Genomic DNA, 27,193 nt, shown 5'->3' with positions numbered 1-27,193 from the left:
CTTCAGTACGCAGAAAGCTGCGTTTCACGGCACTGCTTTGAGAGGTTCACTGGAATACAAACTCCTTGAGAGACTTTATACCTCGATCACTGCTAGTGTCTGACGTGTAGAGGCTGAAGAAATATTTGTTAAATGATGAGATGAATAGATGAATGGATGAGTGGAAGGTCAGCATCTCTTTCCACACAGGGAACAAACAAAATGTGTGTAAGTTCTGAGTGAAAAAGAGCTTATTGTGCTTGAAGAACAGAGATGACGGGCTGGAATGGGGGGAATAGTGGTGGTTGGAGGTCAGCAGGGAGAGCTGATGGGCAACGTTAAGCGTCTGGACTTTGATGTAAGTGCCATGGGACGTGATAAAGGTTGTTAGCACAGCAGTCATGTGACCTGATACGGACGACGGTTTCCAGCCAACTGTTTCTTTCACTTTCCTGGCTGGGTGGGAGTCGGGTAAGGTAGCAGGTGTGAGTGTGTGAGTTGGCGATCTGTTTGAAATCCAGATTATTAATTCAGTTCATCTCTAGTGTCAGCACTTGCACCTGGCTTCATGTTTGTCTGATAATTGTCCTTTGATACGCAGGAACTTACAGGCAAGAACTTGTTTTTGTTTTTCTTCCAGTGAAGGTGGTGTTTTTAAGGCTCATCTCACTTTCCCAAAAGATTATCCCCTCCGGCCTCCTAAAATGAAATTCATTACAGAGATCTGGCACCCAAACGGTAAGTTTATCAAGTTTTACTTTTACGTTTGCTAATGTGGTGGCCTGTCACTGAGGTTTCCAAGGTCAGTAAGAAAGATGTAATTCTCGGTGACGTTCACTGTGTTCATGACGCACATGGCCTTGTATTAGTTTGTTTAGAACAGCAGGAGGAATAGAGATCATATAAAAATACTTATTACTTCATTTTCAACTCCTTTTGAGAATCCTGATATTCCAAACTAGAGGCAAGTTACTGGGTGATACTTGACGCGAGTACAGCTCTTGTAACTGAGATAATTTCCGAGGTCTTAGGTGACTCATTGGTATTAGCACAGGAGTAACCACACCTGGTTTTAAAATTTATAATTCTCATCTTCACTCTTAGACCAAGGGCAGCTCCTTTTTTCCTAGTCCAGCTACTAAGCAGGGAACGTCCTGCCCACCTCGTCAGTGACCGGCAGGGTCAGATGAGATGCGCACTGTGTGTTGGAAGCTCTGGAAAGCGCCCAGTCCTGCCGTGCCTGAGATGTGGTGGCGCTGAATATTTTTGCCCAAAGACGACGTGTCCCCATTTAAAACCCACTTTACGAGCCAGAGGTTAGGCTGGGTCAATGTGTTGATGCGCATTCTCCCCAGACTTCAGCCTTGTTTTGTGTGCTGGAGCCTGCGCATTTCCTCGCCGAGTGTGCTGGCGGTCAGTGTTCGGTGAGGAGAGCTGTGGCCTCTGACTTGGCGCGGTGCTGCGGTCTGCATGTCGCGGCCGAACCCCATCGCCAGGAGAGGAGCTCCTGTCTGCGTCCAAAGAGGGCGGGCGTGAAGGCTCTGCCACGGTCTCCTGCGGGGACCCGCTGCCGGGGAGCGCCGGGCGGGAAGGCCGGGCTGGGCGGTGGCAGGCCTGCAGCGGGTTTCTGCGCGCTGCGGTGAGTGGCCGTGGATGCCCGAGCGCAGAGGCGTGGCGGGAAGGGAGGCTAGTTCTCCGGCTCGGCGCCGGCAGGCGTGGGTTGGCCATGAGGGCGGAGCGTGGCGCCGACAGCCCTCCCGCTGCGGCCCTGCACAACCGAGCGCGACCTACCAGGTGACGCGGCCCGCGCAGTGCTGCAGACACGCGCCCGGAAGCAGGTGTGGGCGGGACGCGCGGGTGTTGGCGGGGACGCTCGCCGGCGGGCTCCTGTGCCCCTGGCGTGGAGCGCAGCTGCTGGGGTCGAGCGGAGAAGCCACAGCGTTGGACACGCGCCCGCAGAGCACCTGCCTGGAGCGGTCCCGGCAGCCGCATTCCCGACAGCCCACGGCGCGGACAGCGGGGCGTGTCGTCGCACGAGGGGAACCCACTCCCCTCAGCCGCAAGTTCGTGAGGGCGAAGCCGTCGCTCGCGGAGCCGGTCCCAGGAGCCCAGCGGGGCGCGATGCCCGGGCAGGCCTGGAGCGAGGAGGTCAGGTCGTGCAGCCGCGGCTCGAGGAAGGGCGCGGGGTCCGGGTAGAGAGCGCTAACGCGAACGCGCCTTCTCTCCCGCTGACGCCGTTGGGGCGGATCGCGGCGACGGTTCGCTGCTCTGTGAGCGCGTGAGACGCCGGGTCGTGCGCCTCTGGGAACTGGGTTCTGAGGTGCGACTAGCCGTGTGTGGCTTCCGTGTGCTCGGTTTTCTTTTCTTTCTTTTTTTTTTTTTTAAGATTTTATTTATTTATTTGGCAGAGAGATCACAAGCAGGCAGAGAGGCAGGCAGAGAGAGAGGAGGAAGCAGGCTCCCCGCGGAGCAGAGGGCCCGATGCGGGGCTCGATCCCAGGACCGTGAGATCATGACCTGAGCGGAAGGCGGAGGCTTCACTCACGGAGCCCCCGGCACCGCCGGAGTTCCCTCGAGGCGTCCTGGCCTGTATGCTTCTTTGGGTGAACGTGAGGGTAGGGCCTTGGCAGTGACCTGCGTCAGGGTGACGGGGGCGTGTCTTAGGTCACCGTGCGGGGCACCCTCACCACCGCGTGGTCCCGTCAGGACAGCCCAGCAGAGGGGCGGGGGAGCACTGTGACGGGAGAACGAGTTCTCTCCCACAAGAGAGCCGGAGAGTGCTGCCCAGCGGGAGCGTCCCGGAGGCCGGAATAAGGACGGCGCGTGAGGTCGGCCGCAGCCCGCCAAGAAGTGGTCGTGGAGGCCACTGAGGGTGCCGTCCCTGCTGGGGTCCGTCGTTGTGACCCAGGAAGGGAGACGCGGCGAGCACCGCGGAGAGGGTTGTGCAGACAGTTTCCTGAGCAGTGGTGGCTCCTGGTAGGGGGGAAGCCAGTTTCCGGCGAGGCCACGAGAGAGAGGGAGAGAGGACACCGTGCGATGGGTGTCTGGAGGCGCTGGGGTCCGCTGGTTTCTGTCATTTCCAACGCACAGCTTCGGGGTGTCCCTGGGAGGTACACGAGGTTTGCTGGTGGAGGCGAGGCTAGTGGCCAGCTGCGTGCGGGGGCGGGGTTTAGAAGACGGGATGGAAACTCCCGACTCCGTGAGTGGAGTCGACACTTGTGAGCGGCTTAAAAAAAACAGTATTAGCTATTTGCTGGGTGTTAGGGGCAAGAATGAGAAAATTAGAAAATTTCACAGGCACCCCGGCCTGAAGAGTAAAGATAAATGTTGCAACTGAATGCAGAGTAGGGCTGGCAAGTGAGCCTCGTGCCACCGAGGGCGGGGAGAAGACCGCTGTTGGGGCCTTAAAGTAGCGGCGGAAGTTCCGTGCGGAAAATTAAGGAAGCAGTTTGCTAAGAAAAATAGCGAGACATTTGAGTCTATAAATGAGTGAAGAATAAGAACCGACATTGCACCAGAGGAAATAAGTGTATTTTCCATACTTAGAGAAATTTCACCCCCAAAAGCATTTAGAAAAACCAGATTATTTTTCACCTTTTTATTTAAAGACTCATTTATTTATTTTAGTTGGAGAGGGAGAGAATCTCCAGCAGAATGCCCACTGAGCCCAAAGCCCAACATGAGGCTCCATCTCACTACTCAGCTCATAACCTGAGCTGAAACCAAGAGTCGGATGCTTAATCCACTGAGCCACCCAGATGCCCCTCCCATCCTTCACATTTTAAACTGTAATTTGGTAATAGGTCTGAAGCCTAGGAACCCTTTCATTTAAAAAAAGTTACCTTTCAAATGAAAGGACTCAAGGTTAAACATTTAAAGATGCTAGATTATGACAGTAATTTCCAGTGAAAGAAAGTAGATCTTACATTGATTCTCTCTCTCTCTGATAGTTTCATAGAAACATTTAATACCGTGTTTTCAAAGAAAATGACTTGGAAAAAATCCTCTTTACGTAAAGCATGAGGAGGTTATCTAAAGAAGATGATAACAGCATTTCGTGTTGGACTTCGCAGTGTGCTCACAGTTTTCTTGCCTCTCGATCTAGTGACTGCACGCAGCAGATTTTACTGGGGGGGGGGGCCGTGCTGGGAAGAGGAGCCCAGACGAGCCCAGAGGAGCCCGCAGTACATGGGGCTGTCACCGTCTATGCTTGCATGCCCGAGTGCCCAGTACACACTCCGGAAGGGTTTTGACGGGGAGCAGCAGTGTGTGCAGACCCCGGCTCGGCTTCCCCAGATTTTTTAACAGCCAGGAAAGTGCCCAAGTCAGGAGATGAAAAATAACCTTGAGAATGATACCGATCACAGATCTGGGGCACCTGGGGGCTCAGCCGGCTGGGGTCTGCTTTCAGCTCCGGTCATGCTCCCAGCATCCTGGGATGGAGCTCCGCAGGGAGCCTGCTTCTCCCTCTCCCTCTGCCTGCCTCTCCCCCTGCTTGTGTGCGCTCTCTCATTTGCTCTCTCTCTGCCAAATAATTACATAAAATGTTTTTAAAAAATCTGTTAGCCTTTAGGTAGGAAGTTAGGAATAAAAACGACATACATATTGCCATTGATTATTTATGGGATTTGGACATTTGATTGACTTTTTACACCAAAGTTTTACTTTTTTGTCTTCTCTTACATTTTCTAAGTAAGCATACTTTATTTTACTATTATTTTGTATTTTGCAGTGGAGCAAACTTCACCATAAGAGATTTGTGCTGATTCTGGTAGTTTGAGCAATAAGGAGTGTTTGTGTGGTGAAAGTGAGCTGATGGAGTTGAAGCTCACCTTTGTTTTGACCAACAATTAATTTGTGACTTGGATTTTAAATCCTAGTTTTATGGAAAAAATTCCTCATGAATTTCATTTATGTTGATGTATTTTCACTGGCAATATGATATGTTCCTTTTATAAATTTGAGTGCACTTCTTTCCCTGAAATTGTAAGGTTGCCTTCCTGTGATTTGAAAAGTACATTATGAGGTTACTTGTCATTGTTTTCTTAGGAGAGTCTCTGGATGTTTGACTCTCACCCATTTAGGTCCGTGAGTTAGTGGGGAGTCTAGGCCGTCGTTACACAGAGACTTGGTTCTGGTGTTTGGTTGGTGCACTTTATGTACAAAGAGCAGGTTCGTTGTCTTCACTGCATGTAAATGCTAGATTCCGTCGTTGGGCCGGCTATCTCGGAGTCCTGCACAAGTGGGGAAGACCACGTCTGTGTCTGTTGGCTCCGACCCGTGCGTCCTGTTTGGTAAAACCTGCGGTCTTCCTGAAAGGTGAACAGGTTCCATTTCAGAAATCGTCTTCTGTATATATTCAGTGTTTTATAAAGGACGGGGGGAGCCAGGGCCATGTTTGTAATAGGTACTTTATGTGTAACCATGTTATTTTAAATACTTTTTTTTGTTTTGTTATTTTAAATACTTTAAACAGGACTCTTACTCTCTAATTTTGCAGTTGATAAAAATGGTGATGTATGCATTTCCATTCTTCATGAGCCCGGGGAAGATAAATACGGTTATGAAAAGCCAGAGGAACGCTGGCTCCCTATTCACACTGTGGAAACCATCATGATTAGTGTCATTTCAATGCTGGCAGACCCTAACGGAGACTCACCTGCTAACGTTGATGCTGCGGTAAGGTGGTCATGCCCGAATCTCCCCTCCCCTTCCCCTACACTTGATGATGACTCTGTGTGTGTGTGTGTGTGTGTGTGTGTGTGTGTGTGTGTGTGTGTGTCTATCTGCAGGTCGATTTATATACAGTTAAGTTTCTCCTCAATCTGCACAAAAATAGTTATAGATGTAACTGAGCTTTACCGCTAAATACTTGAACCTCATCTTCTAGGAGTGAGGAACCTGTCTTTCATAGCTATAAACACTCTTCCCCTGAGATTCACCAGTTGTGGAGATGTTGTTTTCCCCTAACCTGTTTGACGAGTCTGTCGATGCCCTAGCTCTCCACGTGTACGTACTTCCGTGGCCTCTCCTGAGAGCACGGGCATCCTTCCTTGTAACCTCAGCACAAGTCTGCCTTCAATAATACTGTCCCATGCATGGGTGTGTGCTCCAGTATTGTTCCTCATACCTGGTTTTTTTTCTTTTTTTTTTTTAAATCCAGAATCTGGGAAACCCACATTTCATTTTAGTTTGTGTTCATGTAGGTTTTTTTTTTTTTAAAGATTTTATTTATTTGACAGAGAGATCACAAGTGGGCAGAGAGGCAGGCAGAGAGAGAGGAGGAAGCAGGCTCCCCACTGAGCAGAGAGCCCGACTCGGGGCTGGATCTCAGGACCCTGAGATCCCGACCTGACCCGAAGGCAGAGGTTTAACCCACTGAGCCACCCAGGCGCCCCTTGTGTTCATGTTTTATTAGTCTTCTTTACTCTGAATAGTCCAGTGCCTCAGCCTTCTCTTCTTTGAAAAGCCTTTCATTCTAATTCTCATTCTTAGAACTTTTGTTAGTATGTATCAAAGCCAGGAGATGAAATTCATTTTGCTGCTTGCCTAACTGTTATGTGGGTGACTAACCCTGGGGTGAGGTCGTATTTAGTCTATGTGGGAAAACACTAGTTTGATAAACTCTTTTTAAATGTATGCCTTTGATTTTTTAATTTAGTGATCAAATTGAAGTGAAAAATTGACAGAAAGCCATCCTAGCCTCTTATTTAGTGGAATGTCCGTCTGATCACTGTCAGAGACGTGTGAGGAAGGAGGAATCCTGGGGAATCATTTTGAGTGAGAACTGATTTTTGTTCACTTTGATTCGTGCTCAGCTATAACTCTTTGCAGTAAGATCAGAACTGACAAACTGTATCTTAATCTTCATGAAGGTTAAAGTTAAGGATAAATTCAGAGCAAGTATCTGAGGAATTACTGGAGAAGTCACTCCGTCTACCAAGCATTTGGGTCCTGGAAGGGCCGTCCTGGCCTGATGCAGTGTGAAACTGAGCCGTGCAGACAGGACTCAGATCTGCACCCCATGGGCCGTGCAGCACCGGGCCGGTTGTTGCTAGAAAGCCATCGCCGCCCTTGCTGGCATAACCAGTCAGTCGTCTCCTAATTAAGCCACGGTTTCATTTACCTTTCATGCTTGCATTGTACACCTTGCCATATTTTCATAGGTTTTCTGTTTGCTTTTCTGACCTCTCAGTCAGCGAAAGCTACTCCAGGAAACCTGCATTTTTCTTGGCGCTCCCTCTCCTGGACCCCCTCCATCCGTGGGCTCCGAGTTAGGTTGGCTCAGCTGCTGCGCAGCTGCCTTCCTTGGACTTGCCCTTCCTGCTCTTCTGTTTCCTGGATCCCAGTTCCTTTTTCTGGGTTGACTTCTTCCTGTTTTTGTACCTCCTCTGAGAGTCGTGCTTCAGGAAGGCTGGGTGGGAATGAAGACCTGAGTCCTTACCTGTCTGGAAGGGTTTATCCTGCCCTTACCCTTAAGTGACAGTTTGTAGAATTCTGGAGGAGGAACGCAGATTTCTACAGAATTCATCTTTTCACATTTATTGTTGCTGACGAGGAAGTGGATGCGTGCTGACTCTTCTGCATTTATGGGTGACCTTTCCTTTCTTCCTCTGTTTTCCCTATTCCCTTCAGATTCTTTTCTGATTCTTGGTCTTCGGAATTTTGTGTTGTTGTGTAGAGTTTAAGATTTTTTCATTCCTGTACGGTATCCCCCCTTCTCTGTGAGGGTTGTGTTCCGAGACCCTTGGCGGATGCCTGAAAGCAGTGATGGGTACCAAACCCTATCTGCATTAGGATTTCTCCTATAGGTACATACACATGATGAAGTCTAGTTTATGAGTTGGGCTCAGTGAGAGGTTTACAGCCGTAACTGATAATGAAATAGGGCAGTTAGGATGGTGCACTGTGATGAAAGTCGTGGGACCGTGGGGCTCTCAGTACCTTGGTGTCCTGCGTGCGCTCTACCTGTGAGGGTGTGACGGGGTCACGTGCCCGCGGGGCGAGCGACTCAGGCGGCAATGCGGTCTGAGGCTGCTGTTGACCTGCTGTTACATCCGATGGGGGACTCTCTGCTCCTGGACAGCCTGGGGTTGGCCAGGAGACAGCTGAGCCCACAGGGGGCATAGCTGCGGCTGGGTGGTGGGGGGCCTCCTGGGGTCAGCGTGTACTTGCAGGGCTTCAGCTTGCGTGCAGCGTTCTCTCCTCTTGTTTTTCATCAAGTTCTTACTGGAGTAAGTTCTCGCTGCTTCTCTGGTGTGCAGCTGCTGCCTGCACGGACCCTTGTGTTCGGGTTCACCTCCGTGGCTGGTGACTCTAGTCCCTGGTGGATGCTCATTTTGGCGCTGTTACTCTTCATTTGAAGTAGCTTGTTCTTTTCTGCATTGAGTATCTTTTTCATTGAATCTTGTCGCTATTTGACAAAGTTAATAGGTCTATCTCGTGAGAGTTCTGATTAAAATTTTCAAAGTTAAATTCTGGTCATTCTCTGAGGCCAGTGTTTTCTTTTGTGTTTCTTTTGTATTTTGAAGACTGCACCAGAACTCGCGGGCTTTCCGCACAGTGCCGTGCGCGTGACCCCAGACGACCGGACACACAGGTCCAGGAGAGCGTGTGCACACGCAGAGCGCCTGCTCGGCTCAGGTGTGAGGGCCCGATCCCGCCTGAGTCCCAGGCTGAGAGGGAGTTCCGTCCTCTGCTCCCCACTAGTGGCCCTGTGCCGAGAGCTCTTCATATATGTGTGCGTCTGTGCATCGTAACGGTCGTCACGGTTTCAGGAGAGCGTTAGGCTTTTGGATGTAGGCGGGAGGAGAACGCCAAACTGTTGAGCTGGGTCCTGTGTCCAGTCCTGCATCTCAGTGATGGTCTAAACTCTGCCTGCTGCTCGGTCGGCCCTGCCTCTCCTTGCTCTGGTTCCACAGAGACCTCTGTCCTCTGCTGCATGCTTCATGCCTCTGCCGTCTGCTTTTGGTCTTCCGGAAGAAATTTCGCCTTTCGTGTCGGCTCTAATTTCTGGAGCCTCCGGAGGGAGCCCGTAGCCCTTCCCGGGGCCTGAAGAGCTAACGTGTAAGGCGCGACCGCCTTTTCCAGTCGTGAGAACGGTCTGTGTTCTTCATGGAGTTCTTTCTTTAGGAGAATTGCGCCTGCACAGGTGACTTGCGTGAGTGATTTCTGCTCTTACATCGCAGGAGAGTCTGGCAAAAGTATTTGACTGCTTTTTCTGACTTACCAGCTTTTCAGCGTTTTAAAAATGTGCATGTTGCCAAAGTGATACATTCAAAATTAAAACTAGTATTTGAGATTTTAAGAAGAGCTTGGATAAAGTCACTTCATGTTATTTTTGTATCTACAGAAAGAGTGGAGGGAAGACAGAAATGGAGAATTCAAAAGGAAAGTTGCCCGCTGTGTAAGAAAAAGCCAAGAGACTGCTTTCGAGTGACATTTGTTCAACAGCTATAACTTCATTATTTCAGGGTGAGTTCATTTTAAAGTCCTACTCTTTGCCTTGTGATAAATGGCATATGCATTTTTTGGGAATTATGTGATTTGGATATTTGAATTGCCTGATTTCACTAGCTTCATTTTTTAGTGGGAGTGTCCAGTGGTCTGTTGTTTTTAAGGATGATATGAATTTTCATTTCCTAATTTTTTTTTAAAGGAAGATCGTATTTTGTATTGAACTGGCAAGACCATTAAACATCTATCTTCCATGTTTTCTTAATTTCTTTTTAAGCTTTTATTCATTTATTTGAGAGACAGGCAGAGAGAGAGAGAGAGAGCAAGCGAGCACAGAGGCAGAGGGAGAAGCAGACTCCCTGTTGAGCAGGGAGCCCGATGGGGGACTCGATCCCAGGACAGTGGGATCATGACCTAAGCCAAAGGCAGATGCTTAACTGACTGAGCCACCCAGACGCTGCTACTTTCCGTGTTTTCGTTGGTCTTTATCTCCCTGTTAATTACTACTAGGGCCAGTAGGACAGTTCTCTCTTGTGTCTTACACTCTCTCGGGTTGTACACTGTGTCCGGAGGCTTTTATTGCGCCTAGTAGGGAGTCCAGGATAGATGGGGACGCGGTGGGGACCGCTGACCAAATGTGTGACATTTTAGTTATTTGGTTTCTTTTCTTCCTTTTTTTCTTTTTTTTTTAAATGTTGGGGTGATAAAATTATTTAGGACTTGTAAAGGATCAGGAGTCATCCTGGACTTGCCGCCTGTTTTACCCCGCACTCCCCTCTGCCCCAGCCTCCTCTCCCACGCCCAGTTCTGGGCTTACCATGGTTTTCTGCTATCCCTTCATCAGGTTGGTCCGTCCTAAAGAGCGCGCCCTTGGCCTCTGAACGCCGTGCGTGGAGCTGCCGTGCGCGCTGCTCCGGGACTCGTCCTGTCACTGGCCTGTGTTGAGTCTGGTTGTACCATCTGTTGTCACTGCCACATGAGACCTCAGTCGCTGAGTCACCGTCTTGCCCTCGCTGCTGACTGCAGTTGTCTTCTGGTGTGGGGAGAGGTCTCAGCCGTGTGTCCGCTTTGTGTCCCTGCCAGAGCGGGCGTGGCCAGCTTGTTTCTTGGTGCACATTCGTGAGGAGAGCTCTCCGGCTGTGTGCATGGGAGTGGAGTTACTGAGTTGGGGTCTGTGCACGTCACTTCGAGTGGATAACGCCAAGTTGTCACCAGAGTTCTGCATCTATTTTCACTCCTCTTCACAAGGATAAGGTTTCCATTTACTCGGGAGCCGCCCCTGCATTCTCTGAAGTTTTCCATCTGGAAGCGGGTGGGCGAGCCCTTGCTCTGATGGGTGTGGCCAGCGCTGCTGACGGTCATTTCATGTGTTTGGCTGTTTGTGAAATTCCTGTTCTTTGGGCTGTTCTGTTAGCTCTGGACTTGTCCCCTGGTCAGTTCCCTTTGTGGACTCTCTGGATGAACAGATTTTTTGAGAGAGAGTGTGTGTGTGCATGGAAGCCAGCGGAGGGGCAGAGGGAGAGGGGGACAGAGTCTCAAGCAGACGGCACTGGGCACGGAGCCCAATTCAAGGCTCATCATGACCCCGAGCTCATGACCTGAGCCGATGTCTAGAAGCGCGCTCAACTGAGCCACCCAGACGCCCCGATGAACAGAGATTCTTAATCTTAATGCAGCAGCATTAGACCTCTCCTGCATGGAGCTAGGTTTTGTGTTCTAGCTTCTCTGACACCAGAAGACTCGCGTTGCATCTTGTCTGGTGAAGGTTCTATGGTTTTCCCGTTGGTATCTGTGTTTAAGCTCTGGAATTGCTGGGCATGCAGTGTGCGGCTGTGTCCGCACCCCGCGGGCCACCCCGCGGAAACCGCGGGCCACGTCTATTGTTGGCAGGTTCTGTATCCCCTGACCTCAGGGTCAGTTGTCCTAGGAAATTCCATGTCCAGGTGTGTGTTCATCTGTTTCTGAGCTGAATGTGTTCTGTGAGTTGGCCTGTCATCCCTAAACTAGCTTCACGTTGTTTTAATTTTTATTATTTCTATGATGACTGTATCAAATGCAAAGGTGCACATCAGAAGAAAGACCGAGTCTGCCTACCACTTGTCCTGTTTCCGTGTTTGAGATCCCTGGTTTCTGGTCTCCTCATAATAACCGGAAACACTGACCGTCAGCCCTCCTTTCTGTTGTGACTGAGGATAGCAGTGACCCGTGGCTTTCCAGCAGCTTGTCCTTGTCCAGGCTGCTTACGCTTTGTTAGTAATCCTGTCCTCGTGTCCTTATCTACCCTTCCCTCCCATCTACTCCGTGGTCGCTGCTTCCTGCCGTCCTTCCTGGACTGCATCCCAGTCTGCAGGGACTGTGGGAGTTCCTGCCGGTCCTTTGTCCAAGTGCTTGTCCTGGACGCCCCACCATGCCAGTCGTCCTCCCTGCTCCTTGCGTTGGTGCTTGCGTGCGTGTGGCCGCATCCTAGGGGTCTCTTCCCACACGGTCTCCCAGTCAGAGACCGGCTGGACGGTGACAGAACTGTAGATACTGAAGCCCAAGTACACATGCGATTCCATCTCATAAACTACTTAGTAGATTTAAGAAATAACCAAGAACTTTACTATATTTACCTTGATAGTATATTTCAAATTAAATACATACATACATACTAATGAGGGGCCACAGACAAATTTTGTAAGGAATTTTATACTTTGCTAGCGGGATTACCGTTAGTTTATATCCACTCATAACACACATGTGTTTGGGTGCCTGGGTGGCTCAGTGGGTTAAGCCTCTGCCTTTGGCTCAGGTCATGATCCCAGGATCCTGGGACTGAGCCCCGCATCGGGCTCTCTGCTCAGCAGGAAGCCTGCTTCGGCCTCTCTCTCTGCCTGCTTCTCTGCCTACTTGTGATCTCTCTGTCAAATAAATAAACCTTTAAAAAAAAAAAAAAAACCACACACGTGTTCATAATTATCAAGAGTGAAGCCCACTCATCAGAAAGATGGAGGCAGGCAATAATGTTGATTCAAAATACCTGATGGTCTAGAACAGGTTAAGTGAAAATATGATACACTGGGGATGAGGGCACTGGACCGAGAGCCTCCGTGAGAGAAGAAGGAAGCAGTGACCGACGTGGGCCAGTAGCAGAACACCCCCCGGGTGTTGCCTGTCTGCCAGGTGCATTGTGACGGCTCTGTGTCACCGCAGAGGGCCTGGCAGCCGGAGTCCTCAATAGAGCAGAATTTCAAAGAAAGTTAATACACCAGTTGTGTGAATGATCACTGTAGTTACTATTTAAGCTCAGGCTTTTGTGTAAAAAGGATCATGCTTGAAGTATGTGTGTCTTACGTTGGTAAGAACTGAATGAAGGAGTTAATATCTTGTCAGTTCAGAGCTCACCGGGAGGACCGTTTGGCTCACCCCTGGGCAGCTACAGACATTCCTTGGGAAACACTGATCAACACATATTAATGCAGACCTGCCCGACGAGCATGCAAGTCCCCAACCCTGTTGTGTGTCAGACATTCCTAGTTGTTCCCCTTTTGTTCCTGTAGCTCTCCTCTCGCTGGGATGCATCTCCCTGTCACTTGGGGAGTGTTTGAGTGGCGGCTGGGAGAGAGCTAGTTTCCACACCCGGGCCCTGGCACACGTCTCCTCGTTCTGCCATGTGCTGGGACAAGGCCCGTCTCGGCCCCCTCCTCTCATGAAGCAGTTGCTCTTCCAACAGATGCTCCCCCCACCCCAAGCCTGACAGCGCTCAGGGCCCTAACTCGCAGTCACAGACGAGTGTTTTCTCACTCCTCTTGTTACCACGTTCCTACAGTAAGCACCTGAGCCCAGTCATCTCTGGATTAACTGAGAGTGAAACCATTTGAAAGTTGGACTTTAAAAAATTTGCATCAAAATCCATGACTTAACTCAGGCAGTCTAAAGATTATTTATTTATTTGACAAACCAAATCACAAATAGGCAGAGAGGCAGGTGGCGGTGGAGGGGCAGACTCCCTGCTGAGCAGAGAGCCTGATGTGGGGCTCGATCCCAGGACCCTGAGATCATGACCTGAGCCGAAGGCAGAGACTTAATCCACTGAACCTCCCAGGTGCCCCAACTCAGGCCTTCTAAAAGCAGGTCTGTGTGGTGCTCCCTACCCCTGCCCCCAATGCATGGAGCGTGGTATGCTGCTGTCGGACTCAGGTGCCTGCGTGACCCTCATGTGCCCTTGTCCTCATGTCACGGTCCTGTGGGAGGCTACGTCTCAGGAACCTGAGGCCTGGCCGCAGGCATGGCGGGTGGGCTTGCCCCTCAGGCTCTTCATAAAGTCCTGGTTCTCTTGGTGGCTCGTCACCGTGCAGTTTCTGCGTGTCCTTGGCAGCTTCCGTCCCGCCATAGACTGTAGATGTGAAATATAACTCCGGCGGTGAATCAAACATAGATTTAAAATTGTTCTAAAAAATCTACGTCCAGACCCGCTACGTGTGCTTTCTACAGATAGAAGTATCGCCATTCAAGAACTTGATACGGATGTTATTCCACTTTTTAAAAAACGTGGGTTTGCCCTCTTCCCACTTCTTACTGGCCCTGGTGCACAACAGACCCTCCTCCTGACAGAAGCGCTTTTCTCGCTCTCCAGTCCCTCCATCAGGCCCCGTCTAGGAGTTTGGTTCCTTGGATGTCTCCTAGAACTGGGGTCCTGTCGTATGTGTCTCCTTATTGCGCTTTTTCTTGGTATTTGTACCTTGTCCTCCGTAAAGACCTCAACGGCCTCAGGTACAGGATGGGAGGAAGAGCGGACACGGGGGAGGAGGGAACCCTCCCATCCCTCGGACGAGCAGCAGGACCACATCTGGGCCACCAGATGGCAAGACTCTGTCCACTGCTCTGCCTTAAGGCCAGAGGGATTGTTGTAGTCTCTAGTGCTGTGTTCCAAATTACCTAAAATCCTCTGGCTTAAAACAGTATCTTCTAAAAAAGATTTTATTTGAGAGAAAGTGAAAAGCACAAGTCAGGGGGGTGTATATTCTCTCCACTGGTTAGTCGAGACCACGTGTGGAGTAAGAGATGGTCCCAAGCCGACTGCGTCCTTGGTGGGTTTCACACGGCGTCTCACCCAGGCTTCCAGCCATCACGGCTCCTGCCGTGTTGCGTCTTTCTGACTTCCTGTATGGCCAAAAGACTGTGGAGGAAACACTTGGCCTAGTCTGCTGCAGGGCTTTTGGAGCACGGCCCCCCTTACCAGCAGGTAGCCTTACCTTGTTAGTCGTCTCCGGTGAGGCAGCAGATCAAGTATGAAAAACATAGCTATTGTAGAACAAAATAAGGGAGAATAGCAAGGTAGAGAAGGACTTGTTAGGCACAGAAAACACCTGAAAAAGAGAAAAAACAGATCTGTGGCAAAACTGAAAACTTAAATATTATGACGACAATAAACTTTTTTAAAAACAATAGACTGGGAAAAGATCACCGTCCATCTGATGTTCTGGATTTGTACCTGGAATCTACACCAGCTCGGGCAAATCAGTGAGAAACAAGCGGTACAAAGGAAAACCACCTGCCTTGGTACTAAAGAAAGCTAATTGTTACGCACGTGAAAAATAACTGCATTTGTCATCAGAACTCGGAGGGTGCAGGGAGGTAACATCATGTGGACCAGATTGTCAGAAATCAGAATGTCTGAGAAACCCAAGGGCTGGTGAGGATCTGGGGAAGCGGTGTCCTTGAGGTCGGGCGAGAGCATAGGCGCATCAGTGTTGGAGAGCAGGTCGGCGATGCGTGGTCTGTGTGAACTGTGCACCCACCCCGCGAGGTCGGGTGTGGTCGGAGACGGGCTGGCCCATGTGTGCGGACATACACGTGCACTGCGGGCCGTGCTGTGTGTCGTCGTCACGAGGCCGGTCATCAGCGTGTGCAGCTGGGACTGATGCAGCGGAGCACTACCAGCAGCTGGCCGTGTGCGTGGTACACACTTAGCTATAGGTCACTGGGTGGTTCCATCTCAGGAAACAGTCTTGAGTAGGAAAATAATTTGCAAAAAAGAAAAAAACGGCGTTGAGTAAGGTGCTGTTCGTGTAAGTTAAAAGTACGACGTACTTGCTCTGATAAAGAGCTCTCTTAAAGCAGGGACTTGAGGAAACACAAAAGTCGCAAAGTTCGCAGTGGCACTTAATTTTGGGAGGAGGAATGCACTGGGATCAGGGGGCTTTGCCTTGTCCCCTTAACATTTGACTCGTCTTCTGTCCTCCCCTCAGGAGACTAAACTGACCGGGACATTGGGGACAGCGTGTTGGCCCCAGTGGCTTCACGTAGTGTTGGTTCTTAATCTGTTTGACTTGACACTGTTGATAGTCCCTCTGGAAGTGTCTTCCGTCCTCACGCATGCAAGCTAGGGCTCTGCCCCGGTGCCTTCTCGGCCTTCTCGACTGCTCCCTGCCTGCCTCTTCATCCTGCCCCTCTTTTGTCCTCACTCCTGTCCCCAGCTGCAGGGACAAAGCCGGACGACAACACTCTGGAGATGGAAGCTTGTCCGTGTGAGGAAAAGTAAGTCCCGTCATGGCCCCAGTTCTGTTCCCAGATGGGACCCGTGACACACGGTAGCTTCATCTTCAGAGATGTGACTCCTCCCGACACTCACGTATGCGTCGGGCGTGTAATAACGTCTCGTCAGTGTCGGGCATGTAATAACGTCTCATCGGTGTCGGGCGTGTAATAACGTCACGTCCGTGTCGGGCATGTGATAACGTCACGTCGGTGTCGGGCGTGTGATAACGTCTCGTCCATGTCGGGCGTGTGATAACGTCTCGTCAGCGTTGGGTGTGTGATAACATCTCGTCCGCTTCTGGCGTGTGATAACATCACCTCTGCGTCGGGCGTGTGATAACGACTTGTCCGCGTAGGGCGTGTAATAACGTCTCGTCTGTGTCGGGCGTGTGATAACGACTGGTCCGCGTCGGGTGTGTGATAACGTCACGTCCGCGTCAGGCATGTGATAACGACTCGTCCATGTCGGGTGTATAATAACATGGGCAGAGACGTAGAGTACGTTTTAAAAATGTAACATGGTTTTCTGATATTCGCTAGTTCGGTATGATTTATGTGTATCAGTGTGAGAACATAGGTCTGCTTTTTAACAATGTCGTATCGTTAAGGATGAAGGTTTGTATTTTGAAATGGGAGCTCACACCAAGAACAGCCGGCCCTGAGCACACGTCCGTTCTTGTGAACAAATATTGGTTCCTTCCATTTGCACAGGTGTTGTTGTCTTGGGAGAGCAGGGCATATATGGCGCACGGCTGCCACGGGACGGTCCTGCTGAGATGGGAGGGCCCTAGAGCAGACAAAATGTTCATGTAGAAGGGCCACGTGTCGGGGCAGAAGGAAGAAAAAGAAACCCGTGGCCTGGCTGGTCACAGGAGGGGAGCCCGACTGTGTGAGGTACTTTGGGCCTCAGAAAGGAAGTGGCTTTGGGTGGTCACGAGGGCCCCAGCAGGAAGCAGAGGGGCGCCGGGGTCCTCTGTGTGGAAGGTAGTGGGAAGCTCCCCCCACACAGGGACTGCTCTCGGTGAAGAATGGTTGAGATTACTGGGACATTTATTCCTGAGCGTGGAATTCCTTGTATTATTATCCTTAACATCAAAAGTGTTTTTTATTTGGAAGCATGCTCGCCTGATTTGTATTTTTTTAGACTTAAAAATTAAGTTGTGTAGCTGCATAGGAAATTTATTTGATTCTAGTTTTAAAAATAAATAGACCAAGGTACTGATGTCCTATAGAGGTGAACCATCTTCAGATTTGCAGGTTAAAAACAGGGACTAATATGAAGTTTTGAGATAAAAAAAAAAATAAAGTTATTTCATAAAGACATACAGTTGATGTAATTTAAATTAATATAAAATGTGTGTGATTTTAGTAACAGGCCGATGCGGTTGGAGATAGGACAACGCACAACGTCAGTGACGTCGGAGGTCAGCAGCATCTGTTTAAACAGACAGGCTGTGGCCAGGAGAGCGAGTCTCACATTTATCTTTTTAGAGAAAAGCCAACAGACTTGCTTTTTCTGTGCTGAGCCTTCTTTGCATGAGGGGAAAATGGATTTTTCTGTTCCTGCTGAAAAAGTTAATGCTATTTAAAGCTGGGTTGCTTGATTTTAGGTGTTTAATGACTTTGAGCAGTCAGTCCCCTCTGGAGTATTTTCTTTTTAAAAACTTACACAGACACAGTTTTAAATGACTGTTTCAGAGCCCTGAAATTTTGTGTTCGTGTCCTCGGGGAATGATTAGAGTCTCTGTCCCCAGCTCTCCTTCAGCCCTGAGAGGTTACACGGCCAGGGAGTAGTTCGGGTGTGGTTGATCGAGTCCTTGGGAAAACAGTCAAGTAACATCACCTGAAAACTACATGACGCCTGTTCTGTGATGGTGTTTCTTCATTTCAGTAACGTCTTTCCATCTTCCAACAGAACATCTGTGCACACTTTGTGTGTCTTTGTGCCACTGGAAGATCCCGCTTCTGGGGACGGTGATACGCGCGTTTCTCGTGCGCTGCCAGCTTTGCCAGGGCTGAACATGTCAGCTGGCACAGCCCCTTTGGAAGGAAATTGAGCAGTCGTTCTGCCTTGCAGGCGCTATTTTTGTGCCCAAGTCAGGGAAATGGGCATATGCAGGGCCATGCATGGACAGGCCCACTGCTTGGTTTCTGCCCACAACAGAGCTGTGATATGGTTGAACTTGGGTGTTGATAAATTAGTTCAGGACATTGGAAGACACACTCTGGTGTGACTTAAATTTTTGTCCTAACTCTGAGTACACCTCACTTCTTTGTTAGGAACTTATTATGTCCTTGGAGTCTGCAGCCACCTTCTCTTCAGGTTCTTGGTGCCCAGCAGCGTGCTTGGCAGACAACAGGTGTGTGAGTTTCTGGAACACCTGGACCCGAGAGAAGAAGACTGACACTCTCCTCCCTGCTCCCCTCCCTTGCTGCCCTGTGTGCTCAGAGCACACAGTAGTACAGGAGCAGCTCTGAATGGAAGTCCAATCATTAACTTAGACTTTTTGTCTTAACTTGGACCTAGTTTTTCTCAGTTTTTGAGCAGGAAACCCTGCCCTTATTAGCAGCGTCACCTCGTCTCGTTTCCCTGTGAAATAGGGGAAGTTCCTTCATGTGGTGCCTCTGAACACTGCACCAGAGAAGTTTGTTTTTAGGTAGATGGGGTTCTTGACGTCTGGGCTGGCTGAGGGCATAAGACTGGCCAGACACAGTGTAGTGGGAGTACCTGTACTTGGAGTAGATGGTCCGTCGCGGGCGGCATCACATAGAAAATGGGTTTGGACTGAACCTATGGGGTTGGATAAAATTCAAGAAGTTGGGAAATATGGCAGTTTTTTTTGTTTGTTTGTTTGTTTTTTTAGTATTTTTAGTATTTAATATTTATTTATTTGACAGAGATCACAAGTAGGTAGGCAGAGAGAGAGGAGGAAGCAGGTTCCCTGCCAAGCAGAGACCTGATGCGGGGCTCAATATGAGGACGCTGGGATCATGACCTCAGCTGAAGGCAGAGGCTTTAACCTACTGAGCCACCCAGGTGCCCCGAAATGTGGCAATCTTACATTGTGTCTCTGAATATCCTTAAATACTTAATAAATTTCCCAATCACACGACTTGTAAGTAGTTCTGTGTTTGACCCTAGATCCAATATAAGTTGAAAGACATTTGGGATATTGAAAACAATGTAAAGTAGGGAAGTGCAATAGAGCTATCTACGCTGATAGGTAGAAATACTGTACCTCTGTACCGTCCAGCGTGGTAGTCACCAGCCATATTGAGCACTTGAACTAAATTGTAAATTTCATTTATATAATTTAAAACTGAAATAAAATGGCCCTATATGGCTGCCATGTTGGATGAACACAAAAATGAGCTTAACATGAAATTAAGAGCTTGTTTCCGAAGAACTAGAACAGAAATAAAAATGGCTGACCGGTTGATTCTTTTGTGATTTGTAAATTCATGATGTAATGCTGTTGTTTCGTTGCAGGTCTCCAATTGAGAAACATGGCACTGTTTTCCTGCACTCTACCCACCTATTGCTGGACTTCTGTTGTAACAAGTTGGCGGACACTGGCTGGAGCTGGGCTGCAGTAGAACAAGCCAGTACCCGTGCTGACGAGAGCCTAACAAGTGCCAACTTACAGGGGATTGCGCAGTTTGAATTCTCATGAACTGTTTTAGCCTTCAGGAAGACTTGTAAAGACCTGTACATAGCACAACATGATCCGGATAATATATACACCATTCATGTACATCCACCAGTACACCTTGTACCAAGTAATGCTCTCTTGTAGTAGGACACGAATCGTGTAAATTCTCAAAGATTTTAGCAGGTTTTCTTTCCCTATTCATTGTTTCTTATCAGTTTTAAAAGACTCCTTAAAGCATGTCAGATGAAAAACAATTAGGATTAAAAGTTTCCATTTAATTTCCTTTAAACCATTGAGGCTTCATTAAACTCTTTTCACTTACTAAACTTTTGTATCTTCTTTGTTTTGACACACTCCCCTTTGCTTTTCTCTCTTCTCTCTGCCGGAAAGTTTTCAAGTCATTTAGTTCCAATACTGAAATACTTACTAAGCAACTACTTGATTTTAATGATGACTTCAGAGCAGTGGTCATCACTAGGTGCTTGTCGTTTTGTGCTCTGGTTGCACCGTCTCTTGGATCGGGTGTAACAATACCACATTTTGGCTGTTGAGAGCTCTTGAACTCCGTCATCCCTGAGAACTACAGAGAGTTGGTTCAGAATTCAACTTAACTGAAATTTGCCCCAGACAGAACAAATTCTGCTTTGGTTTGGCTTTTGCCTTCCCGTTGGTCCCTGGGCGTTCAGGTCGGATGGATTAGTGTGCACGGCTGCAGGCTTTCTGCTTCACTCGTGAGTTTGCTCTTACAGATGCTGTGGACCTCCCGCCCCCTTCTCCACGGTCCTCCGCATTTCTTTGCCTCTATTCTTCTATATTGCAGATTTTTCTCACTTATTGTACAAAGAAATGGCGATGTATATTTTCATGTAATTTGATTTTGGAATTCTGTCACCTTATGTAGTGAGTTCTTCCAAAATATAATTTTTTCCCAATAATCGTCAAGTCGTTGACTTTTATTGTATTGAATGAAGGTTATAATACTGAATGCCAGAGAAGTGCAGTTTAGAAAAATCTCAGGTTGATTCCTTATGCAAACAGACTTAATACTTGAAAATCCCATGGCCATGGCAGTGTACGTGCTGGGCTCTATCTAGGTTCTTATGTGGGTCTCAGAGCATTGCAGGGTGTGAGTGCTTTGCTCCCTGATACATTGATTCTGTCACTGACACCGTGCACTTGGGTTTTATTAACGTTTGGGCATAAGTGTACTTCATATCATGTCTTCTAAAGCAGCTTCAGGAAGTGATGAAGTGACCGTGTGTGGTGTGAATGGCAGGCCCAGGTTCCCCTGTCGGGTGTGAGGTTGGGGCTGGGAAGTGTAGTAGTTGGCGGGCGAGGGACAGAAACGAAAGCAGTGCCCGATGGGACACGGTTCTGTGAGGACCGGTGCATCTCTGGCCTGTGGGGCTCGGAGAGACGCTATGGCAGAGCGTGAAGGGTCCCTACGAGTCGCCCATCCCTGCGGACTCTGCATGTCCTTTCAGCGGAAGTAAAATGGTTGAGGTTGTAGACACAGCAGAGAGTGATTTTCTGAGTCCCGTCTGTCCTGCACTCTGAAGCAGCATAGAGACCCATCAATGTGTAATGACTGGATGTGGAACGTGTGTGATCCCTTGGAGCTGATTTTCTTCAAGAACTTCATTTTGTGACTTTTCTTATTCAGAGGCTGTAAAACTTGTTGCCCCAAAGTGCTGGTGCGGCACAGCCTCCTGGGATTGGAATGCAGTCCCTTCTACTCTCAAATCAGAAACTTCACATGGTTGCAGGTGGTAGAACGGAGTCTGAATTTTGCTCTCCTCTTGGCTGTGATCCTGCTCGTCGTGGTCTGTTGGGTTCGAACCTGGGGTTTGACTCCTCAGGGAGCAGCCAGTGACCTACTCACTCAGGGACAACTCTCACTGAACCCTAAGTGCCACTTTCACGCAGGTACATCAGTGTGACCGTGTGTGTTTTGGGGCTAGATCTAGGGGAGTGGAAGGGCGAGCCAGGAACCAGTGTCCCCCCCCCCTTCGCGCTCCTTTCCACCTGGCGCCCTGGCGTGCTGCATGTGGACACACGGGCCTCAGGAGGTGGTGTGGCCTGTTCTCTGCCAGGGGCGTCTCCTGTGCCTTTCCCCGTGTTCATCTGACAGTGAACTTGACACCTCCGTGTTTGATACTCAACCACTCTCAGGTGGCACTGATCTGGGTGGCTTTTGTCCCACCAGTGTCTCATCACTAGTGTGAGGTGAGTCCTCTCTGCTTTAGGAAAGGATTTTTCTCCCCAACTCTGTGCCAACTATCAACAACATCCACACAGTCTTATGGGTTTTAGAACTGTTGGCTGTTTCCTAAATTGATTCCAAGTTCTTGTAAAGGCTTATAGATCTCAGTCTGTGCTCATAATGGGACGGATGATCTCAGTGGCTTTCTGGCCTCTCTTCTGTGAGTTTAAAATCCACGCGAGATTGGTTTCCTTGTCATCACAAGGCAGTCTCTTTGTGAGGTGATGCCACGAGTTCTCTCATCACTTGGGTGTCCTGGTATCTTCAATGGCCTTCATTCTCGGGTGTGAAATTTTATTCTGTGTGCTCACTCACCCCTACAGATCTGCACATTTTGGGCTGTGGTGCCTGTGTATCTATCTTTGCCTGTCTGGTCTCCAGTTGGTGGAACTACCTTCTTTGTACCTGCCACCGCTCAGCATCTTTGAAATTTGACACAATGTTGCTTCATTCCAGCTGTTTTTAGTTCTGTAACTCGTTGATTGTATTTAACTATGTGAGTTCTGTTGTGATGTTTGCTGTATTGTAAAGCCCCTGCGCCATGTGGTGGGTGCTCTGTAAATCAATAAATGATGACTTAGAGGCTGTATCACGAGCTATTTTGGTTTTAGGATGCAGGTCTCAAAAGCAACTTTGTGGGATTATTTCTAAACAGCACATGATACCAAAAGGTCCACCAGAGAATCTTGAAAAAGAATTCTTCAAACTGCATTTAAAGGAGGAAACGGGGTGGGAAGTTGACTTCCAACCTGATGTAACAGTCTTAAAACTTCTGGTAGGGGGCCAAGCACTCTTCCTCACCAGCGCTCTGTGCCTGCTGACTTAGGGCGTTTTGAGGGATTTCCTCTTTAGCCGGAACTGGCTCTACCGCAGACATAATGAGCCAGAAGGCGAAGAACCCGGACTCGGAAGGGAAGCGGGCCAGACTGCAGGCACCATCTCAAGTGCCACCGACCCTTCTCTGCACAGACGGGCAGAGGTGGCCTGGATACCTGCCCAGGGTCACTGAGTCAGTTAGGGGCAAAAAAAGGCAAGACTGAGTACTTTTTCCTTCCTTCCTTCTTTCTTTTCTCTCCCTAACAGGACACCGCTGTCCAGCCTTCCACCCTGCACCCTCACGCACAGCTCCGACACAGCGGGGAGGGCGTGTTCTCTGGGACCTGCGCTGCCTGTGGCTGTGAAGGCCTCCTCCTTCCAGAGAAAAGGAGAAGCCAAATCTCTAATCAGAACTGAGTTAGAGACAAGAAAGTCCTTGAGAGCAGATTGGAGATTGTTATCAAAATCGAATTTTCCTGATAAATACATTTGCGATAAATTATAAAAGAGTCCAGATGATGTCCCTGAACCTTAGATGCCAGTTTTATGCACAGTCATCTGCCCAGGGTTTTAGTAACAAGCAGCTTCAAGTGCAAAGAAACAGTGTTGGACTAGGTCTGTTGTGAGCAAGGCTGTTGGCTTGAAGGAAGGAACCCTGATTTTCCCCCTCACCCTCAGAAAGACAGGCCTTCCCAGAGGACTGCAAACCCCAGCAGGAATACAGTTTGCAGAGCAAATTATTTTCAGGATAAGGTATTTTTGGTTATTCAATTTCAGATGTGTGTAACATGAATGCCAGGGTAGGGTTAGGGTTTTGGTTTTGTTTTGTTTCACTGGACCAGCATGTCCCACAGAGCCGTAGTGAGATGAGAAAAGATGTGAATCCTACCCACACTGGCAGAATAAACCACAGGAGAAGAAAAAGACTTTCACAAAAAAGCAGACCGCTCTTAGACCAAGGTTCCACATAGAAAGTCCTAGGCAAGACTCGATTTTTCTCCCTTCGCAGCAGTATCCCGTTAGGAATAAGCGTGGTCGTGCTTTGTGTTCACAGCAGCATCTCCTCCATTCCTAAGGAACCCCAGAGATCCCTTTCCTATTTCTTGAGCTTCTGCTTCGAGGTAGGCTTGCGCAGGTGTGTCTCCTAAGGGTCCTAGCCCCTTTCTTACAAGGATCTTCCAAAGTAACGCTTTCTCACACGGAAACACGTGCAGGTCAGTGTCAAAACCGTAGAGCAAGTAAGCTTCACGGCTGGAATTGTGTTCCACAACCTCCTGTACCAGGTGCTGCCACCCCTTGCGTCAGGTCACACAGACCATGCACACATGAAGGCCGGTACTCGAGCCCAATTCAGTGGATTCCGAGAGATCCTGTCCCTTCCCCTTTACCGCGACAGGGAGCTGCTCCCCCAGGAAAAGCCTGATCCCGCGTGCCCTTAAGGCCTCAGCATTTCCCGTTCACGCGCCTCCTACTCCCTGTCCCAGACAACTCCACACCAAGTTCCTCTTCGTCTGAGCAAAAGCTGAGCCAGGTCTACGGTGAGCCGGGTTCTAGGGCTGAGTTTTTTAGACTGTCTCTCTCTCTCCGATCATTCTAGTGTTGGGAGCGCCCCGGAGCCTGGGGGCTGTTGGAGTTCGACTGCCCAGTGCTAGCGTGGCTTTGTGTCCCGGGCTCTGCCACGAGGGCCTCTCCGTGGCTCAGGGCTTTCAAGCCAGTTAGGAATCCAGAAGGAGGGCAGAAGACAAAGGCCCAGGATCGGGGTCTATTCCGGGTCCTCCTAACAGGACCGTGCGTGCGTCGTGGAGGGCTACCCAAGGGAGGCCTGAGGAGGAGGTACTCCAGCCCCTGAGTGGGTTTCCATTCGGCTGTGGGCGTCTGGTCCCAGCCAGCTGGAAGGGCCCAAATTTGTTTCTTCCCGCACGTGTGCTGCTGTCCCTGGTTTTCGTCACGTTCTCACAGGGGTCCTGACCCTCCGAACCCTTAAGAGCGTGCTGAGACAGCCGTGGAGTCGCAATGGGAGCACGATGCTTGCAGGCCCCAGCCTGTGCCAACACAGCACATCAGCTGCCGGGCCGGACTCACACCCTGTTATCCTGACTGCCGCCGTAGCTCACTTGGCCGCAACCACGCCTCGAACGCCGAGTACCCGCCGTGTCATGTGCCAGGCTGATGCTGGTGAGACCGGGGAAGTGGTCTGTTGCCAAACAGGCATCAGCTATGATGCTGTTTCCCAGACACTCCCCTCATTCCTTGGCCAGGACCCAGCACGTGTCTGTAGGGCACGCTCAAATGGCCACTGCTGCTTGTGGCCGAAGGGGACAGGCTTTCCAGGCCACACCGATGACCCCAGTGGCTCACCATGTGGCACACCTCCAAACCAGTCTTCACAGACGAAGAAGCTGGGCGCTCTGGCCTGGCCTGCACACCCCGCAAGTCCTCCCCTAACCCTCGGTGGTCTAAGTGCCCCTTCCTCGGCCCCACGCGGCCACCTGCCCTGGCCCACATCCCGCCTACCTTCAGTGTCCCCCTGCAGCTGGAGCAGCATCTCCTGGAGTGCGCCACTGTCCTGATGTGTCTCCACACCCTCTCCTCTTCCCTCTCCCGCGTGTCCCTCGGCCAGAATTCCTCCCTCTCCCTCAGAACGTACTCCAGATCCCTTCTTTACTCCCCCTTCCTACCCTCTGGTGCTTACCTTTGGTAGCACCCACGGCTTCTCCAGCTTGGGACCCCTCTGCCGTTCTCAGACTTCCATCTTTCCCTTGGCTCTTCTCCCAGCCACTGTGTCCCCTGCGGTCCCCGTGCTTCCAGAGATGCGGCCACCACCATTCTCTTTCGTCTCCTTTGGCTACAAATCTGTTTGGAAAGGTCTCTGCTATTTGGTCCTATTACTGCTTAACCCATTTTGCTGTGGGACGTCCCCAGAGTCACTGAAAGTTTGGCTTCTGGCTTAGGGTCTCCCTCCTTCCCTACCTCTCAGTCCCAATAGTCAATTTCCCCGGCTTCTTACTGTTCACTGTGGCAGGTGTGTTGCACTCCCTGTCCTGGACCTTATCACATCCCGGGGCTACCGAGCTTAGAGCTGCCCTTTGCCACCTGGCACACGAGCCTCCCCACCGGCCCTCGACAGGACAGGCACCTGGGTTTCACGACCCTACCCCCTGCCCCTACCGGTCTGCACCTGAGCTGTCCACTCCACCTGTCTGGCAGGGAATCCCAAGGCCGGGCCAGCACTGCCATCTGTGCTCTCAGCCCGTGGGGGGTGGAGGGGGATGGGGGGGGGGGGGGGGGGGGGGGGTGTTCTGCTCTGAAAGCACCCGTCCACACGCACAGGAGAAACGCTCCCGGGTTGGGCCCTTCAGGCCAGATCTTGGGTCTCTCTCTGGTCCATGAACTTATGTCATCATCTGGTCTCCTGACGCCTCTCAGCCCATTTGGGTCCCCTTCTGTGGGCTTTAAACAACTAAGCAACGGCCTCTGGTCCCTGGTGGGGTCCACAGACGGGTCCTGGGGTGCGCGCTGAGGTCCACTTGGGGTCATCAGTTGGGTCCCCGGTGGGATCTGTGGAGGGGCCACTGGTGTGGGGTGTGGTAGGATGCATAGTGGGGTACGCATCAGTGGGGTCCAGTGGGGTCCATGGTGGGGTGCGCATGGGTTCTACCGCGGGGTCATCGGTGGAGTCCGCGGAGGGGTGCGCAGTGGGGTGCACGGTGGGGTCTGCGGAGGGGTGCATAGTGGGGCGTGCAGTGGGATGCATAGTGGGGTGCGCGGTGAAGTCCGCGGTGGTTTCTGCAGTGAGGTCCGTGGAGGGGTGCGCCGTGGGGTCCGCGGAGGGGTGCGCGGTGGGGTGCACGGTGGAGTGCATTGTGGGGTGCGCGGTGGGGACAGCAGAGGGGTGCACAGTGGGGCGCGCGGGGGGGTGCGGGGGGGGGGCCGGGGGGGGGTCCGCGGAGGGGTGCACAGTGGGGTGGGCGGTGGAGTGCATAATGGGGTGCGAGGTGGAGTACGGGGAGGGGTGCATAGTGGGGTGCGCGGTGGGGCTCGGGGAGGGCTGCATAGTGGCGTGCACGGTGGGGTCCGCGGAGGGGTGCACCGTGGGGTGCACGGTGGGGTCCGCGGTGGGGTGCATAATGAGGTGCGCGGTGGAGTCCGGGGAGGGGAGCACAGTGGGGTGCGCGGTGAGCCCCCGCTCCGGTTCCCGTCGCCTCTGCCGCCACCTCAGCTGCCCGGCAAGACACGAGCCGTGAGAGCGGCGCGCCCGCCCCCCGACCGTCCCCCGGCCGGCTCTGTGCAAGCACTAGTGTCGCCCGCCGTGTGCACCCGGCAGGGCCCCGCGGGGCCGCAGCCGCGACCCAGGCAGTCAGCGCGCTGCGGCCTCTCCTGCCCTCGCGCCTTGGAGACCCGGGCCGCCGCGCACCGCCCGCCCCCGCCTCCCCGCTCGCCCCCGCCCCCTCCCGAGACTCTCGCGAGACCCGCGGCCGCCCGCGCGCGCCGCCCCGTGAGCGCCTCG

General features: G+C 50.9%; 1 protein-coding gene across 1 annotated transcript in view; it reads left to right on the top strand.

Moving 5' to 3' along the window:
- Positions 1-22,459, top strand: part of UBE2G1 (ubiquitin conjugating enzyme E2 G1) — a 99,802-nt gene extending 77,343 nt beyond the window's left edge. The window contains exons 3-6 of the mRNA XM_032840015.1: positions 620-717; positions 5,480-5,658; positions 9,332-9,453; positions 19,445-22,459. Coding sequence (XP_032695906.1) covers positions 620-717; positions 5,480-5,658; positions 9,332-9,418 — 364 coding nt within the window. The 3' untranslated portion in view covers positions 9,419-9,453; positions 19,445-22,459. The remainder of the gene's footprint in view (positions 1-619; positions 718-5,479; positions 5,659-9,331; positions 9,454-19,444) is intronic.
- The last annotated feature ends 4,734 nt before the right edge of the window (positions 22,460-27,193 follow it).

The sequence above is a fragment of the Lontra canadensis genome, unplaced genomic scaffold (assembly GCF_010015895.1).
Source record: "Lontra canadensis isolate GAN:19392208 unplaced genomic scaffold, GSC_riverotter_1.0 scaffold110, whole genome shotgun sequence".
NCBI classification, from domain to species: Eukaryota; Metazoa; Chordata; class Mammalia; order Carnivora; family Mustelidae; genus Lontra; species Lontra canadensis.
Note: the sequence above shows the minus strand (reverse complement) of the source record. Positions and strands in the feature narration are given on the sequence as shown.